Here is a 17,682-nt window from a genome sequence, read left to right on the forward strand (position 1 = left end):
ATATATGTTTATATATATATATATATATATATATATATATATATATATATATATATATATATATATATATATATATATATATATATGTCATGAACTCCTCCAGCTGACTGCATTCCATTCATTCCTGCCACTAACGTGGCGAATGACGTCATCACGCCGACACTACTTAAGGAAGTGCCGGCGTTTCATTCATTGCTCAGTCATCGTTCTCACCAGACTTTGCATCGAGTCTCCAGGCTTACCAGCCCTCTAAACCCTCAAGCTACACCTACAGGAAATAACCACGCCGGTTATCTCCGTCTCTCCGCGTCTGGGCAACAGAACTCTCAGTCACGCTTCAGATCTGCCAACGAACCTGACAGGATGACTGAGCCTAAAGTTGACCCAGCGGAGTTCGCGCGTCTGCGTGCCGAAGTGGCTCAACAGCGCGCAACCTTGGATCAGCATACGGCAGAAATGAACCAGCTCCGTGCCATAGCTGATCGCCAAGCAACTAAGATCGAGTCACTCACCGAGCTAGTACTCCAGCTGACCACCGCTCTACAATGTCAGACCGCAGCTGTTCCTGACAGGATGGAACCACGCCTCAGCCTTCCAGAGAAGTGGGACGGAACCAGGGGATCCCCGGAGGGCGTGTTGGCGACCCTGGCCATGACTTTCGAGTGCCAACCGGCACGTTACCCCACATCCTGCTCTCGTGTCGCCCTCCTGACCTCACTGCTGACAGGTCGAGCCGGTGAATGGGCGGCGGCTCTTTACAATCAGAAATCTCCTGCCTGCAATGACTATGAGACTTTTGTAAAGGAGATGAAAAAGACTTTTGTGCACCCCAGCAGCGAGGTCTCGGACGAGACGCGGCTGCTTCAGCTTCGCCAGGGCTCCCAAACGGCGGCTCAGTACACCTCTCACTTCCGGACGACAGCAGCTCGGTTGAGGTGGGATGACGCCGCCCTAAAGGCCGTTTACCTGGAGGGATTGTCACCGAGAATCCGGGAGGGCATGATCGGGCACGAGGTCCCAACCTCCCTGGACCTGGCAGTGGATCTGGCTCTCCAACTGGACCGCTGCATCCTGAACCGGCCGAGCACCATGTCAGCCCCCGTACACACCAGGACGTCACCCCGCCGGCCGGCTCACCAACTGACGGAGGAGCCGATGCAGCTGGGACATCTTCCCCCTGAGGAACGGGCACGGCGCTACCAGGAGGGAAGATGCGCTTACTGTGGGGATTTGGGTCACCACCGTGGCACGTGCCCAAAACGACCGGGAAAAGGTCCCTCCGGGTCGGAGTAGGAGCTGTCCCGCCCGGAGTCTCCATCTTTCCGGCTCCACACCGAACCACTCTCCCGCTCTCCCTCCACCTGGACCAAGGCCCGACCAGACTGGAGGCACTTTTAGACACTGGGGCTGCGGAGTGTTTTATCGATCACGGACTGGTTACTCGGCTCAAGATACCCCTCACCGCCCTCGACCGACCCATTCCCGTGACCTCTGTGGACGGCCGGCCCATCATGCCGTACCCTCTCACCCACCGAACTCAGGGTCTCCGCATGACTATTGACCAACACCTGGAGACCCTCCACTTCCTGGTCATCCAGGCTCCGGCTACACCACTCATCCTGGGTCATTCCTGGTTCTGCCGCCATGAGCCTCACATCTCCTGGTCCACCAGTAAAGTCCTGGCCTGGGGCACGGGTTGCCATAACCACCGGGACTCCCCTGCACCTCGGACCAGAGCAGCCACTCCCACAGACGTAGACCTGAAGCTCATCCCTCCTCAATACCACGACCTCACTCACCAAAACCACCAATCAGCCTCACCCTTTTCGCCTTACTCCAGAGGCTGTCCATGCTTTCCATGAGCTGGTCGGACGTTTCACTAAGGAACCCATCCTCCTCCACCCGGACCAGACCCGGCCCTTCGTCGTGGAGGTGGACGCCTCAGATGTGGGAGCGGGGGCCGTTCTCTCGCAACGGGGTCCAGACTCTAAGCTCCACCCATGTGCCTACTTCTCCCGGAAGTTTTCCCCCACACAGCAGAACTACGGGGTCGGCGACAGAGACCTGCTGGCAATAAAATGGGCGCTGGAGGAATGGAGGCAGTGGCTCCTGGGGACCACAGATCCCTTTCTGATCTGGACCGACCACCAGAATCTCATTCATCTACAGACTGCCCGCCAGCTCAACCCACGTCAGGCTCGGTGGGCCCTCTTTTTCGAGCCGTACCACTTCCATATCGCCTACCGGCCCGGCTCCAAGAACCTCAAGGCGGACGCTCTCTCTTGGCGTTTTGCACCAGATGCCGCCCCCCCGGAGCCTCGGACCATTCTGCCGACTCAACGCTTCCTGGCCTCCCTCCAATGGCCGTTGGAGCAGTCCATACAGGCGGCCCTTCCTGGCGATCCAGCGCCACCGGAGACCCCACCGAACCGTTTCTACGTTCCCGCCTCCTGCCGGCAAGAGGCGCTCACGTGAGGGCATTGTTCGCGGCTCGCGGGACATCAAGGACAAGCCCGTACCCTCCAGTTCCTCCGTCGGGCTCTCTGGTGGCCGTCCATGAGGAAGGACGTCCGCGAGTTTACAGCTGCATGTGATGTGTGTGCTCGCTCCAAGTCCTCCAACCGACCCGGCGCTGGAGAGTTGCAGCCTCTCCCTGTGCCCAAACGGCCGTGGTCACACATCGGGCTGGACTTTGTCACGGGACTGCCGGCGGTCGACCACCTGGACACTATAATGACTATCACGGACCGTTTCTCCAAGGCCGTGCACTTAGTGGCCCTGGCCGGCCTCCCCACTGCCAAGAGAACGGCCGAACTGCTCCTGGAACAGGTGGTGCGGCTCCATGGTTTCCCTCAGGACGTGGTTTCCGACCGAGGACCCCAGTTCGTCTCATGCTTCTGGAAGGTGTTATGTCGCCTGGTCGGTGCTTCCACCAGTCTGTCCTCTGGATACCACCCGCAGACAAACGGTCAGACAGAGAGAGCTAACCAGCAGCTTGGACGCTACCTGCGCTGCTTCGCTTCGTCCCAGCCGACCACCTGGCCCCGCTTCCTCCTGTGGGCGGAGCTGTCACACAACCTCCAGACCTCCTCTGCCACGAGTCTGTCTCCCTTCGAGACCTGTTACGGTTATCAGCCTCCTCTGTTTGATCATCAGGTGCCCGAGGTGGAGGTCCCTGCTGCCCAGACGCTGGTCCGCCGCTGTCGGCTCGCCTGGATCCGGGCCCGTGCGGCCATCACCCGGGCCAACACGGAGTATGCCCGTCAGCATCGCCGCCGCCACCGGCCTGGCCCCGTCTTCCGGTCTGGCGACCAGGTGTGGCTCTTCTCCGCTAACCTGAGGATGCCGGCTGGCTCCCGGAAGCTCACTCCTCGCTTCCTGGGTCCGTTCCCTGTCCTCAAGGTCATCAATCCAGTCACCTGCCGTCTACGCCTCCCGGCTACTCTCCGGATCCACCCGGTCTTTCACGTCTCCCAGCTTAAGCCGGTGATCTCCTCTCCTCTCCACCCTCCACTGGTCCGGGTGCCTCCGCCACGCGGTGTAGAGGCGGATCGCACCTACACGGTCCGCAGGATACTGGACGCCCGCCGCCGGGGACGAGGTTGGCAGTACCTCGTGGACTGGGAGGGGTACGGGCCTGAGGAACGCTCTTGGGAGCCCACGAGCTCGTTTGTCGATCCTGCCCTGCTAACAGACTTCTGGGCCCGCCGTCCTGGGACTTCGGGTGCCGTCCCTAGAGGGGGGGGTCCTGTCACGAACTCCTCCAGCTGACTGCATTCCATTCATTCCTGCCACTAACGTGGCGAATGACGTCATCACGCCGACACTACTTAAGGAAGTGCCGGCGTTTCATTCATTGCTCAGTCATCGTTCTCACCAGACTTTGTATCGAGTCTCCAGGCTTACCAGCCCTCTAAACCCTCAAGCTACACCTACAGGAAATAACCACGCCGGTTATCTCCGTCTCTCCGCGTCTGGGCAACAGAACTCTCAGTCACGCTTCAGATCTGCCAACGAACCTGACAATATATATATATATATATATTTATATATATATATATATATATATATATATATATATATATATGTTATTATCATCACATTATTATTATTATTATTATTTTGATTATTATAGTTGTTATTAGTATATGTCCTGTAGTGGATTACTTGGTAATTGAGCAGTGGGTGGAGCCTGTTGTTTTCTACTCACTGTCTTATTTTCTAGCTTTAGTGTTCAGCGTTTTATTGTAATTCCTTGTGTGACCTCAGTCTGTGACACAAGCTGTATAAATAAACTTTGTTCTTCTTCCACCACAGAGAGAGGCTGCTCTTCCAGCATCATGAACTCCTTATGGTCTGGTTATTAGTGGAGCCTTCTGACACTCATACAGACAGGTGTTGGTGAACGTAGCTGCGTCTGATTGGGAGGTGTTTATCTCCGCAGTGATCCCTGAAAACTCACCTCACTCCACCCAGTCTTTGTTCTTTACGTGGTATTAAACCAGCTGTAATCAGCTTCCCCAGGAGCTGAAGCTTTTCATTGCAGAACGCAAAGCTTACATCACTCTCGCAGACGGAGTTAAAGTTAGGCAGACATATTGTTTTACATTTTTGCTGCTGTACTGCAGAGCATGAAGGAAAAAGGGAAGAACCCCAAGTGCTGCCCACAGGGTTCACACAGGCGTTGCTGGTATGATCAGAACATCCCAAACTAATAACAATGTAGACACACAATAAACAACTTGTATTAAGTACTGATGAGCTATCTGCAGTGTAACAGGACCAGCTGGCATCTTCACAGAAAAATGGAGGAACAGGTGTCTTTTATAGGCCAGCCAGGCACTAAATGGTGTGTTTCCATTACCGAAACTTCCCAGTATGACCGTCTCCACTTCACCAGAGCCAGCCGAACTGGTCGTTTTCCAGACCTTTTGAGAGTCTTCTGTGATGTTCCTGAGCCGAGGTGAGTGACATCACCCCCATCTCACTCTATCTGACTGATCTTGCACAGGTGACAGCGGAGGGGGCCGCAGCTGCAGAACATCTCCAATCAGGGACGCGGGAATAAAAGGAGGATGGTGACATCTCATTACGCCAGATGATTGCTCCTGTATAGATAGTCCCAGCCACTCGTTCTTGTTTTGTGAACTCGTCACTCGAATATAGGATATTTTGGATTATTGAACTTGGACCACTCTGATAACTCTTTCGATTGCCCTGAAATCTGGATGTTATTTGTTCTCTCCAGAATCCCATTCAAGCTGCCTCAACTTGCTGTTTTGCTGACTGGACATTCACACCACCTCCCATCCTCCTCCGCTGTGCCTGGTTGGATCCCTTCCGCTGTCTAACCTGTTTCCTGATCACCCCTGGACTGACTTGAGCTCACCTCGGCTTCCTCACCTCGTTCTCCCCGGACGTTTATGGACTCGAGCTACTGCTCACCCTCTCCACAGGACTTCCCTGTGCACCTTTTGTTCCAGTTAGTAAATAAAGACTTTAATTTCATCCTACCTGCTCGTCGAGTCAGATTACTGCATGTCTTGGGTTAAACACATTCCACGAGACATGACATCTTCGCAGGTTCTGTGGCCTCACCCAGATCACCCGCAGGCAAACCGAGTGCATCACAGTTCTAACCAGAAGCATGTGTCAACAGTGGCGGTTTTACCATTAGGCATAGGTCGGCGGCCGCCTGGAACTCCCTTATGTTGGGGGAACCCCTAGCCCTGACTGCTGGCACCCCTCTGTTAATGCCACAATGGACTATTCCTTTAATATGCCGATGCACAAACAGTAAGTGATTGGTAGTCATTCCACTCCAATCCAGTTGGTGGCAGTAATGCACCAAATTGTTGTTTGCCAAGTGCCATAAGACCACAAATAAGAAGAAGAAGAGAAAGCAGAAAAAGAAGAGAGGTGCGAGCGTTCGCAACAAACTCGAAGCGGTTGTCAAAACATGAAGCATGAAATGGAGTTATCCTAGTGGCTCCAATAAGAGAAAGAAGCAGCTTGCTTTAAAAAAGCTTTTATCTTCACTTCTGAAAGTGACATCATTTTTCTATGTAAACATCAAAAGGAAGCAGAAAAGGAAAGACAATGGAAAATGTTGAAAGGGAGGAAAACGGAGAACAAAATGGAAAATAGAAGAAAAAAAAGAAAGGCAAAATCACAGGAGCACTGACAGGAAGAAGAAAGCAGAGCAATTATTGAAGGTGCTCAAAGGGAGAGAAAGACAGGAAAAAGAGGAGGACTAATGCTAATGCTCAGTCTGTCGCAGTCGTTGTGTCCTTGGGCAAGACACTTAAACCACGTTGCCTGCTGGTGGTGGTCAGAGGGACCGGTGGCGCCAGTGCTCGGCAGCCTCGCCTCTGTCAGTGAGCCCCAGGTCAGCTGCGGCTACATCGTAGCTCATCCCCACCAGTGTGTGAATGTGTGTGTGAATGGGTGAATGACTGATTGTGTTGTAAAGCGCCTTGGGGGGGGGGTTCCAGGACTCTAGAAGGCGCTATATCAAATACAGGCCATTTACCATTTTTTAATTAAAAAGTGAAAATAGCTCGTGTCAAAAGAGGGGAGAGTTTCGCAAATCCGGTTAAAGATAAGCTGTGTTCGCCTTGGGCCCCCAAATTGCTAAATCCGCCACCGTCTGTCAGCATTCATTCTGGACAGTTTTACTTATTTTATGCATCTTTGTGAGAAATGTCCTCATGTCCCCATGTCTGTGGAGGGATCAGACAAGGACACTGCTTATTATGGGATAGTAATGGCACTGACTCCTCCTCCAGCTTCCACAAGCCTGTAGTTTCATTTTGGTTCATTCGGTCTTTTACTTTCTAACTTTGTTGACAACCATGTCAGTCACGTCCACCATGCATGCAGCACAGCAACCAGGAAAATGTGGAACGGACTTAAGCAGACTGAGTCATTTCTAATGAATCAAGTGGAATGGAATTCTTTGAAACACTCGAAAGACCAAAAGGAAAAGGTGTGTGTGTGTGTGTGTGTGTGTGTGTGTGTGTGTGTGTGTGTGTGTGTGTGTGTGTGTGTGTGTGTGTGGCGGGGGGGTCCAACCAAATGTGTAGCGCCAGTGCCCTATACACTGGCACTACCTGGTTGCTGTTGCAGGTGGTCTTTACGTGTGCTTTAAGAAATGCAGCTTGAGTTTATTTCTGATGAGGTTTATTACTTGTCTTGTTCCAGAATGTCCAGGATCCATTTACAGCAGTTAAATTGGTTTGCAGTGAATGCGTTACTTGCCCCAGTGACAGTCCGCAGAGTCCGTTACACACAGCCACAGTCCTCGCCACACAGTACTTTTAAAAAGTGGAGGGGGCGTTCCCTTCTGACATAATGGTTGCGACATCTATGAACCACCTCCAATTCAGTAGTTTGCTCGTAGTTTCTCTTGATCCAAACGTTGGACCGTTTCTGCCTCTAACAATGGTTTCCGTCATTGGTGGTTTCTCTTTTTTCCGACACAGCACAGAGATCACCACGTAGTGCTCCAATAAAATGTGTTCAGACTGTGGAGCGCACATTTAACGAACCTTCGAATCAGTAAAAAAATTAATCAAGGAACTTAATGTATCGAACCATTTTATGACTCAATTCAGCCCTACTTCCTTTCAACACCTTAACAACTCTTTAACTGTCATTGGCATGTTTTTACTGTGTGGGCGTCGGAACGAGCCCCCGCACCGTGAGAACAAACATCCCAGGTCTAAAGCAAATCTTCATCCGCGTACGTCACACGTCACATGATCAGGAAGCAGAAAGTCCATGTGTAAAGAGATCCTTTTGGGACGCTGCTGTAAAAAAAGTGAGGCGAGAACCGGAAAAGCTTCTGCAGACCACAATTCAACAACGACTTATGAAAGAACGGATAATGCTCAAAACGCGCAGATTCTTCCTGTAAGAGGTGAGCCTTCGCTATGTTTTGGTAGTTTTGACGTTGACATCATCATAGAGTGCAACGTTCTGTGACTCTTAAAAAACAGTAAAAACGCTGGCAGCGAAGAGCTTTTCTGATCAGGAAACGGCAGGCAGTGAGTGAGTTACACAAAAAGAAAAATCTAATTTGTGCTGCACATCCATAAAAAAATCCATGTTTGGACTTCTTCTGTGTTTGCAAATCAGTCAGTGAATCATACCTTAATCAGTCAAATGCACAAACCACGGCCCATCGTCATTTACTGGACAAATGATGGGCGAATGGAAAAACAGCCCAACCATAGAGTGGGCAACCGGAGCTGCAATACTTACTCTGAACTGTGTGGCGCTAAAGAGTCAAATGTTTTTACACACTGGGCCTTTAAGCTCTAAACCATAGCGACATGCTGAAGCAACAGCAGCCATACGTGCTGTCAGCGCCACTGCCGTCATGTCTGCAGCATGCTGTCTCCCCAACTGTGATTGGTCAAATGATGATGTGTGACTGACTCTACAACAAAGGTAGGTTGTGAACAAGATGAAAACCTCTCCTGTCTCTGCCTGATTTTCGTAGTGACTGAAACCCGACAGAAGACCAAATAGTTTCCACAGCTTAATCTCACCGCTCCCCATGAGGACGGGCCAAATACAGGACATAACTTCACCAGTGTGTGACGATGACTTTGGGACTTTAACTCCCCTCAAAACAAAAAATTCTTTGGATCAATACGAGTCACATGACCACTATACTCGGCTTCAAAAAACATTCATTAGAGAGATCTAATCACTCTAAAACTTCAAGGTTATACAACAGTGTGTGAATGAGTGAATGACGGGTTGTGATGTAAGAAGCTTTTTTTTGGGGGGGTTAGAACCCCAGTAGTGCTAAACATATACAGATAATTATTTTAAAGATTGAGCCTCATTCTCATAATTTAACTGTAATGTCCCTCCATAGACTGACAATATATTAATTCATTCATTCATCCACCAGTACCTGTGTCCATGCTGTCAAGGTCCAGGTGGTGAAGAACACACGATGAAGCAGTCCCAGCTGATGGATGATCCTGAAGTGGTAGCAGGTTTTCTTTAGCAGTGTTTAGCTAACAGCTGCAATAGAAACAAAGCAGGAGAGCTGATTAAGATGCTGCTTCAGAACAACGCAGGAGATTAAAGATCCAACGGGTTGGTTCAGATCAGCCGAGGACAGATCCAGTCTGGAAAAGAGGACCTTTGGTCACCAGAGTTCATGGAGTAGAGCTAACCGCTTTTTCCTCCAGAGTCACAATCAGATTCGGGGCTTTTCCGTCGGAGAGTGTGAGCAGGATGGATCAGAGAGCGAGCAGCGATCCTGCATCATGACCAACTCAGATGAGCAAGTCTGATAGAGGGAACCTCTTCAATCTGATGAAAGCAGCAAAACGAGCGCGTTTCTCAGAGAGGCCAAAGGAACAGCAGCAGATCCAGAGGGCAGGAAGTCTAGAGAAAAGCTTTTCTCACCTACAACCTAATTCTAGAGCTCAGATTGTCACAAAGATCGCAGAAGTTCTGGAAAGAACTCCACCAAGTTGTTGAGGAAAAGAAGAAAGTTTCCACAGCCTGGTGAGATTTCTGCAGCAGCAGCAGTTAGTCGCTTTAGCTGATCAACTCTCCCAGAGACTGAAGTGAAGACATTTTTACTGCAGAGCCTCAAATATTCTCCTCACACACCAGAACATCAAGTTAGCTCTGCTAGCAGCTTCCGGTTTCTGCTTTTTCCGGTGGTCGGTGACCAGCGTAAAGGTGCACTAGCGCTACCTGCTGGAGCAGAATAAAACACCTGTGTTCAGAATGGGACTAATAAAACACATAACATGTGATATCTTCCTCAAACAATTACTTAAAGACAAGTTTTACACCTGTTATAATACTTTTGTTATTTACTTTATTTTTATTTTAATCTTGTTTGTTTTTATCTCATCTGTTTTCTTTGATGTAAAGCTAATTATGTGTCTGTTGCTGCTGCCTCTTGGCCAGATCGTTGTTGTAAATGAGAATGAGTTCTCTATCGACTCATCTGGTTAAATGTTTCTGATACACACACACACCCACACACACACATTTATATTTATATATATGTATATATATGTATGTATGTTTTAATGGTGGGCTGGTTTGATTAATATGTGTGATAGGCTGGGCGATCAACTGGTTGTGATGCCAACCAGTCCTGCTACATCTACATACAAACAGTCCAAAGAACTGGGTGTGAGCGTAGCCTCTGTGTGGCCCTGCACATACGGCTCCTTGAACACCCAGATGGTCTGTTACACATACGTTTCTGGTTCTGATCAAGTGGCCAAGCAGTCAACAATATTTACATAATAACAGTCCCAAGTCAATATATATGTCTGTGGTCCCAGGAACTGGGTGTGAGTGTAGCCTCTTTGTGGTCCCCCACAACATGATGAACACGAGCTTTGAAAACCCTGGACATCTTCTGTGATTTAGATTCATCATATATTTCCCCCAGTTTCAGCTGAGTGTCTCATTTAGTAATAAAACATGATCTAGGTCTAGAAGCAGACTCTTGCTCATCATTCATTGTTTATTTTTGTGGAACCCCCCTTCCTTTTGTTTCTTCCTTTCTCTTTCACCTGTCTCCGTGTCTGGTCGGAATTACAAAGCATTCAAATAACAATAAAGTTTTAAGTATCAGGCGTGACATTAAAGCAGCAGCTTTGATGCTCCAGCTGAGAGTAAATCTGTTAGGCTTGTCACCAGCATTCAGACATTAATTATGTTTGTTTCACAGCCAGACAGGATATGGGGGGGTAATAAAACATAATTGTGAATGCTTGCTCAAGTCAAGTTTATTATATAGCCCATTTCATACACAAAACGGTAGCCCAATGTGCTTCACATAGTTAAAACAATCACAAGTGAAAGGAAATACTTAAAATGTCACATCATGTTGTGTAAAATCAAATCAAAGAATATTGACACAGAACATAGTACACAAAAATAAATGCATATAAAGTACAATTATTTACTTTAAAATATAGAACAAAGATAAAACAGCACATAATAGGTATACGTATAAAATACATATAGAATAAATGTAACACAATACTGATAAAGACCTAGTAGAGCACAGATGCAAGGATAGGTTAATGGAAGACATCATGAAAAAGTTTAGTTTTAATAAGTTTAATTAGTTTTCAGACCCATGGAGAAAAAAACCTACAAGATGCAGAAAAAAGGATAATTCTCCAACCTTCATATTGTCAGCAATAAACACAGCAAAACTTAACTTTCATGACCAAAAAAAAAAAAAAAAAAAAACATAAAAATTATTCAGTAAATCAGGAGCAGGAAAAAAAAATCTTATTTCTGATTTAACACTTTTTTTCAATTCAAACTATTTACACTTTTGTGTTTTCATCACATTTAGCTTGTATTTTATTTAAAATATCATCAGCTTTACAGGTTAGCTGTTCCTGTGTGCTCAAAAACTTGTTACCAACCTCTAAAAAAATTACCAAATCATTCACATGGAAGTAGATTTGTTATTCATTATCTGGAAGTATTTGATTAGTTTAAAAAACTAAATATGTTTTGTTTAATTTGGTTTTCAGAATGTCACTAGTTTACTTATACTACAAATATATATATTGATGTACTGAAATACAGAGAAATGAACTTGTGAATACAATGCATGTTACTATAGTAAGTATAGCATGTTTAACATAAGCACATTCACACATGGAAAGTATCAATGTAAATAAATCATATGGCAGTAACTCTGCTGTACTTCCATTGTGTGTGTAGCTCATGGGCCAAAAAAGTTTGGAGACCCCTGCAATAGATCATTCAGCCCTAAAGGATGCTTAGATGATTGTTTAAAGATTTCTTTCGGCTAAATCTTCATCCACAGAGCTCACAAGCAAAAGGCATCTGTCATTTGTGGACTCGCATGTGTGTGTTTAAACTTCCCTTTTCACTAAATCTATTCCCACAGAGCTCACAAGCAAAGGGCTTCTCCCCTGTGTGGACTCTTATGTGTGTGTTTAAATTTGTCTTTTCGCTAAATCTTTTTCCACAGAACTCACAGGCGAAAGGCTTCTCTCCTGTGTGGACTCGCATGTGTGCGTTTAAATTTCCCTTTACACTAAATCTATTCCCACAGAGCTCACAAGCAAAAGGCTGATCCCCTGTGTGGACTCTCATGTGTGTGTTTAAATTTGTCTTTTCATTAAATCTTTTTCCACAGAACTCACAGGCGAAAGGCTTCTGTCCTGTGTGGACTCGCATGTGTGTTTTCAAACTTCCCTTTACACTAAATCTATTCCCACAGAGCTCACAAGCGAAAGGCTTATCTCCTGTGTGGACTCTCATGTGTGTTTTTAAACTTCCCTTTTCACTAAATCTATTCCCACAGAGCTCACAAGCAAAGGGCTTCTGTCCTGTGTGGACTCTCATGTGTTTGTTTAAACTTCCCTTTTCACTAAATCTATTCGCACAGAGCTCACAAGCAAAGGGCTTCTCTCCTGTGTGGACTCTCATGTGTGTGTTTAAATTTGTCTTTTGGCTATATCTTTTGCTACAGAACTCACAGACGAAAGGCTTCTGTCCTGTGTGGACTCTCATGTGTCTGTTTAAATGTGATCTTATGCTAAATGTTTTTCCACATACATCACAAGCAAAAGGCTTATCTCCTGTGTGGACTCTCATGTGTGTGTTTAAACTTCCCTTTTCACCAAATCTATTCCCACAGAGCTCACAAGCAAAGGGCTTCTGTCCTGTGTGGACTCTCATGTGTTTGTTTAAACTTCCCTTTTCACTAAATCTATTCTCACAGAGCTCACAAGCAAAGGGCTTTTCTCCTGTGTGTACTCTCATGTGTTTATTTAAAGTTGACTTTAAGCTAAATTTCTTTCCACAGAGCTCACAAGCAAAAGGCTTCTCTCCTGTGTGGACTCTCATGTGCGTGTTTAAATTTGACTTTTGGCTATATCTTTTGCCACAGAACTCACAGGTGAAAGGCTTCTGTCCTGTATGGACTCTCATGTGACTGTTTACAAGTGTCCTATGACTAAAGGATTTGTTGACTGTCCTAAAGTCTGACTCAGAACACCTGTTCTCATTCCAGTCATTGTCTCGGTCTCCAGTTTCAGACCCAGAGTCTGACAGCTCAGAGTCTAGAGTTGCATCATCATCATCATCTCCATCGTCAGTCTCTGAAGAATCAGGAGTCAGTTCATGAGGGTTCCGATCTGGGTTCCGGCTAGTTTCTACTCCACCAGTTTCTGCTGTCATCTGGTCAGCTGCGCTGCTGGTTGAAACATCTCTGTCTTCTATTGGCTTCTGATGAAGCTGTGAGAACAGAGGCTTCTCTTCATCATCCTCACTCTTTATAGAAGCAACAGTGAACGGAAACCTGGCAGCATCAGTCTCCTCCTTCAAATGGAGATGCGCCCCTTCCATACTGTGCCGGAGTTTCTCCTGTTCCTCCTTTATGTGGAGAAAATCTAAGTCCTGCTGGTTGACACCAGCGCTATGTTCTTCTAGAGCTTCTTCTTTAACCAGCACCACCTGTTGAAAAGCTGTAGGAAACACAGAAATGCATGATGTGAATTACCGACAGCTGTAACTGTGTTTTCAAACACATAACAGGAGCCCTGACAAAAAGCCAAGTAAAAGACGCATAATAACACCTATTATAAAAAGACCTTTTTTCCCAGCACACTGGACCAGGACATGAAAATTCAATGAGGTTCATATTGACTAGAAAGTTTGCCCTTATAGCCTGGTGATATTGTGTGTGTGTGTGTGTGTGTGTGTGTGTGTGTGTGTGTGTGTGTGTGTGTGTGTGTGTGTGTGTGTGTGTGTGTGTGTGTGTGTGTGTGTGTGTGTGTGTGTGTGTGTGTGTGTCAAGGCCCCGCAATGTGGGTGAAAAATTAAGGCCAACGCGGAAGTGAAATAATTTGCAGTTCCACCCTAATCCTCTAGGGGCTGGTGTCAGAAGCGAGCAAATCCTCATTGACTCCCATGTTTAAAATACCAATTTCACAGCAGAAATAAACATGTTTACAGCCTGGTTCCAAAACATGTTTTTTGTTTAAATGATCTAGTTTACACTCATGACAACTCTGAGGGGGGTGAATTTTTTTCTCACTCTTCTGTTTAAGTGAGCAAGCAGGGAGGCATTGGGTCCCATATTTTCAAAGTCTTTGGTATGACCCGACCAGGAATCGAACCCCTGATCTCCCAGTCTCAGGGCGGACACTCTACCACTAGGTCACTGAGCTGGTTTTGGATATTATTTGTGCAATTGTTGGACAAAATGACTTGCTGTGGCATTAATTGCACTAACAGAGCGTCCAAGGAGTCTCCACTTAATTTTTTTCGGTAAGTTAAATTTTATTTATGTATTTTAGGTCACTGCCGAGCTGAGCTTAGATTTTAACATGTACTGTTTAACCATGAAATTTTAATGTAATAGGGTAAAACCCAGTGCATTTAACATAATGCTGCACTTTAGAAAATGGGTTGAAATATAACATGTTGGTGGAGCTGGGTTCCGACTATCGGCTTGTGGAGCTCTCGGGAGACCTCTGTTTTCCACCCGGTTCTACCCTTCCTGCAGCTCTGCGCATATCTGTCTGATCGCGGCTTCTGTCTGCTGCGCGGGCTGCCTGACTTACTGGTTACTGACTGGTTTAGTGCAGAAAATTACAAGACTACATAGATATGGACACTTTAAAAGCTACCCAGTCTGGTCCATGCTGGCCCAGTTGAGAAAGCACCGTAAGTGACCATTTTGGAAGAACCAGTTTAAGGTGGTGTTTTAGGGCCAATTGAGTTAACACGAAGTGCACATTGCGCAATGATGAGTATGCAGGGTGGATTTGAGTGAGTAAGAAGAAACAATGGCTGGTAGGATTTGATAATCTGATCATCATCACCTGACACCACTTCTAATTTTGACTTTTCATCATACTGGGACTTTTTTTCTAGGGTACAATGCGTACCTGTAAAATTTCCTGGTATTTATTAGTCCAAATCTCTGAGATTTCTGAAAAACATATCTGTGTTCAGAAAAGAACCAAATAATGGAATTGAATAACAAACAGATATTATTTAACAAAGATGTTCAAAGCCTTTTCTCCACAGTCAGAGCCGCTTGATTAGAATAGAATAGACTATTATTCCCACAGTGAGGAAAATCACTCCTTACAACAGAACATACACTTAGAGAAAAAGAAGCAGAAAAATAAGCTATTATTGTAACCTTCAACCACTAAAATCAACGAATAAAATAAAAACTTGGGTTTCCAGAAATATGCATCATAAAGCACACTGACATACTAATGTACATCAGTGCACAAGTATTGAACACATTCTGAATATTGCATTGATGTCATTGTGTAACAGAGCCATTATACATGTTTACTGCAGAGGGGATAAACGACCTATGGTTGAGTTCTGTTTTACATCTTGGATGTCTCAGCCTGCCACTGAAGGAGCTGTCCAAAGACTCCACAGTGGAATGCAGTGGGTGAGAGGATTTTTTTAAGATGGAGGTCATCTTCACCATCATCCTCCTTTCACACATCTCCTCTACTGAATGTAGTTGGCAGCTGGGAATTAACTTTGAAGAACCTCATCCTCCTCAGGATGTGGAGGTGGCTTTGGCCCTTCTTATACAGAGCATCTGTGTTGTTGGACCACTTTAGTTTACTGCTCAGGTGAACACCCCTGTACTTAAAGGTATTCACCACCTAAATGTCTGCATCCTGTTTACTGGTGACTGAGGAGTAGTGTTTCTCTGGAAGTCAATCCCCATCTCCTTTGTCTTACTGGTGTTCAAGCAAACATCAGTCAATAAAGTCTAGAATGACTGACCTGTACTTCAGGTCATTCCCCACCAACACACAGCCAAGTCTTCTGAGAACTTCTGGATGCGACAGCGCTGCTGGTGTTGTAGGTGAAATCCGAGATGTAGAAGGTGAATAGCAAACCTTTCTTTTTACTGCAAGTCAAAGCGTTAGGAAATGGCCGCGAAACATCCAAAATTTTCTCTCTCTGAGCCTCAGAACCTGGTTGAGCTGGAGAAAGTTTTCTGCCATCCAGGATTGGATGTCTAAATTGCAGTTAAAAAGTGCATCCATTGGCCGTGTGTCATCAGGAGACACGGAGATGCACAACCGCGTATCATTAGCATAACTGTGAAAGTTGACTTCATGTCTCCTGATGACTCCACCAAGTGTGAGCATATAAAGGTTAAAAAGCACTGGGCTTGAAACTGAACCCTGAGGCACACCACATGTAATCCTATGATCCCTAGAGGAGCAGGTACCTAAACTTGCCATAAAAGTCCTGTCTGTGAGATAAGATGAGAACTGTCTGTGAACAGTACCAGAGTGGCCAATTTCTTTTAGACATGTTAAAAGAATAGTGTGGTCTACAGTATCAAAAGCAGCACTTAGATCCAGTAGAACCAACACTGTCGTTCACTGTTCATCATAATTTTATTTAAAATCTTCAGAAGGAACGTCTCCATGCTGTGGTTCACCTTAAAACAAGCTTTTCTAAAATTGTGCTTAAAAAGAGTAAGTTAGATACCGGTCTTATGGGCTCGACACACGGGAGGCGACATCGCCTCTCCTCCATTCATTTTCAATGAGACATGCGCAACAAAGCGATAATCGCGGGTCTCCCTCCTACCAAGCGAAACGTGAAAAACGTGCGTGTGAAATTTTGCGCTCGTGCACGTGTCGTGCTAGGCGACCCAGCGACGTGATCCCAGAAAGTTGAAATATATGCTCGGACGAGGACCAATCAACGGAGGTTTCATTCACTGACCAATGAGCGGACAGGATGCTCCGTACACCTCCGAGCAAACATGGAGGAGGAGAAGTTGATTATTATTATGTCTTATATAGTAAAATCAGAAGTAAAATTTCCCATAACTCTAGCAGCACCTTGTGAAACAAACGCTTAAACAACCTTAATTCCCTCCAACCTGACACAACGGAAGTTTCGATTTCGCCATGGAACAGAACGCATAGACGACTTTGCCGCTGGCCGCTGCCGCGGGTCACCTCCCGTGTTTCAGGTAATAAAAGCGAAAGCGACAAATTTCGCTGACTGCTGTCGTTTGTCGCCTCCCGTGTGTCAATTCAATTCAATTCAAGTTTATTTATATAGCGCCAAATCACGACAAGAGTTGTCTCAAGGCACTTCACATAATAAACATTCCAATTCACAGTTCATTAAGCCAATCAGAAATAATGTTTCCTATATAAGGAACCCAGCAAATTGCATCAAGTCACTGACTAGCCCATAAAACTGTTAAAATCATTTAAATCTTAATTGCTATTCTTCAACAGGGGCCTCACCACTGACCCTTTAAAGGCAGAAGGAAAGATCCCCGTCTAAACTGACCAATTCATAAAGATTCAAATTTAATCTCCAAAAGATCCATAAATTGTTTAATAAACTTTGTGGGAACTGGGTCCAGAGCACATGTGGTAGGCCTCACCAAGGAGAAAACTTTATAAAGAGTCTCACCAGGAAAAAACTGTCCAGCGTTTCCTCTGACAAAGCGCTGCAAAGACCCCCCTCCCCAGAGCGCACTGCCACACCACTGAACCTTTAGCCCCAAAGGCAAAATAGACGGAGATGGGCCAGGAAAAGTGGAACAGAAAAAAAGAAACTGAAAAAATAAAATTAAATAAAATAAAAAATAAAGCTCTGGCAACAGAT

At 46.1% G+C, this 17,682-nt stretch overlaps 2 protein-coding genes across 2 annotated transcripts in view; one reads left to right on the forward strand and one right to left on the reverse strand.

Annotated features, from left to right (window-relative positions):
• The window catches only part of LOC129157530 (zinc finger protein 420), a 281,855-nt gene that overhangs the window by 174,236 nt on the left and 89,937 nt on the right, over nucleotides 1-17,682 (forward strand). The gene's annotated exons all lie outside the window — the stretch shown is intronic.
• Nucleotides 1-17,682, reverse strand: part of LOC107374604 (oocyte zinc finger protein XlCOF6) — a 51,251-nt gene that overhangs the window by 12,814 nt on the left and 20,755 nt on the right. The window contains 2 exon segments of the mRNA XM_070547527.1: nucleotides 8,930-9,042; nucleotides 9,198-13,517. Coding sequence (XP_070403628.1) covers nucleotides 11,839-13,517 — 1,679 coding nt within the window. The 3' untranslated portion in view covers nucleotides 8,930-9,042; nucleotides 9,198-11,838.

The sequence above is a fragment of the Nothobranchius furzeri genome, chromosome 2 (genome assembly GCF_043380555.1).
Source record: "Nothobranchius furzeri strain GRZ-AD chromosome 2, NfurGRZ-RIMD1, whole genome shotgun sequence".
NCBI lineage: Eukaryota > Metazoa > Chordata > Actinopteri > Cyprinodontiformes > Nothobranchiidae > Nothobranchius > Nothobranchius furzeri.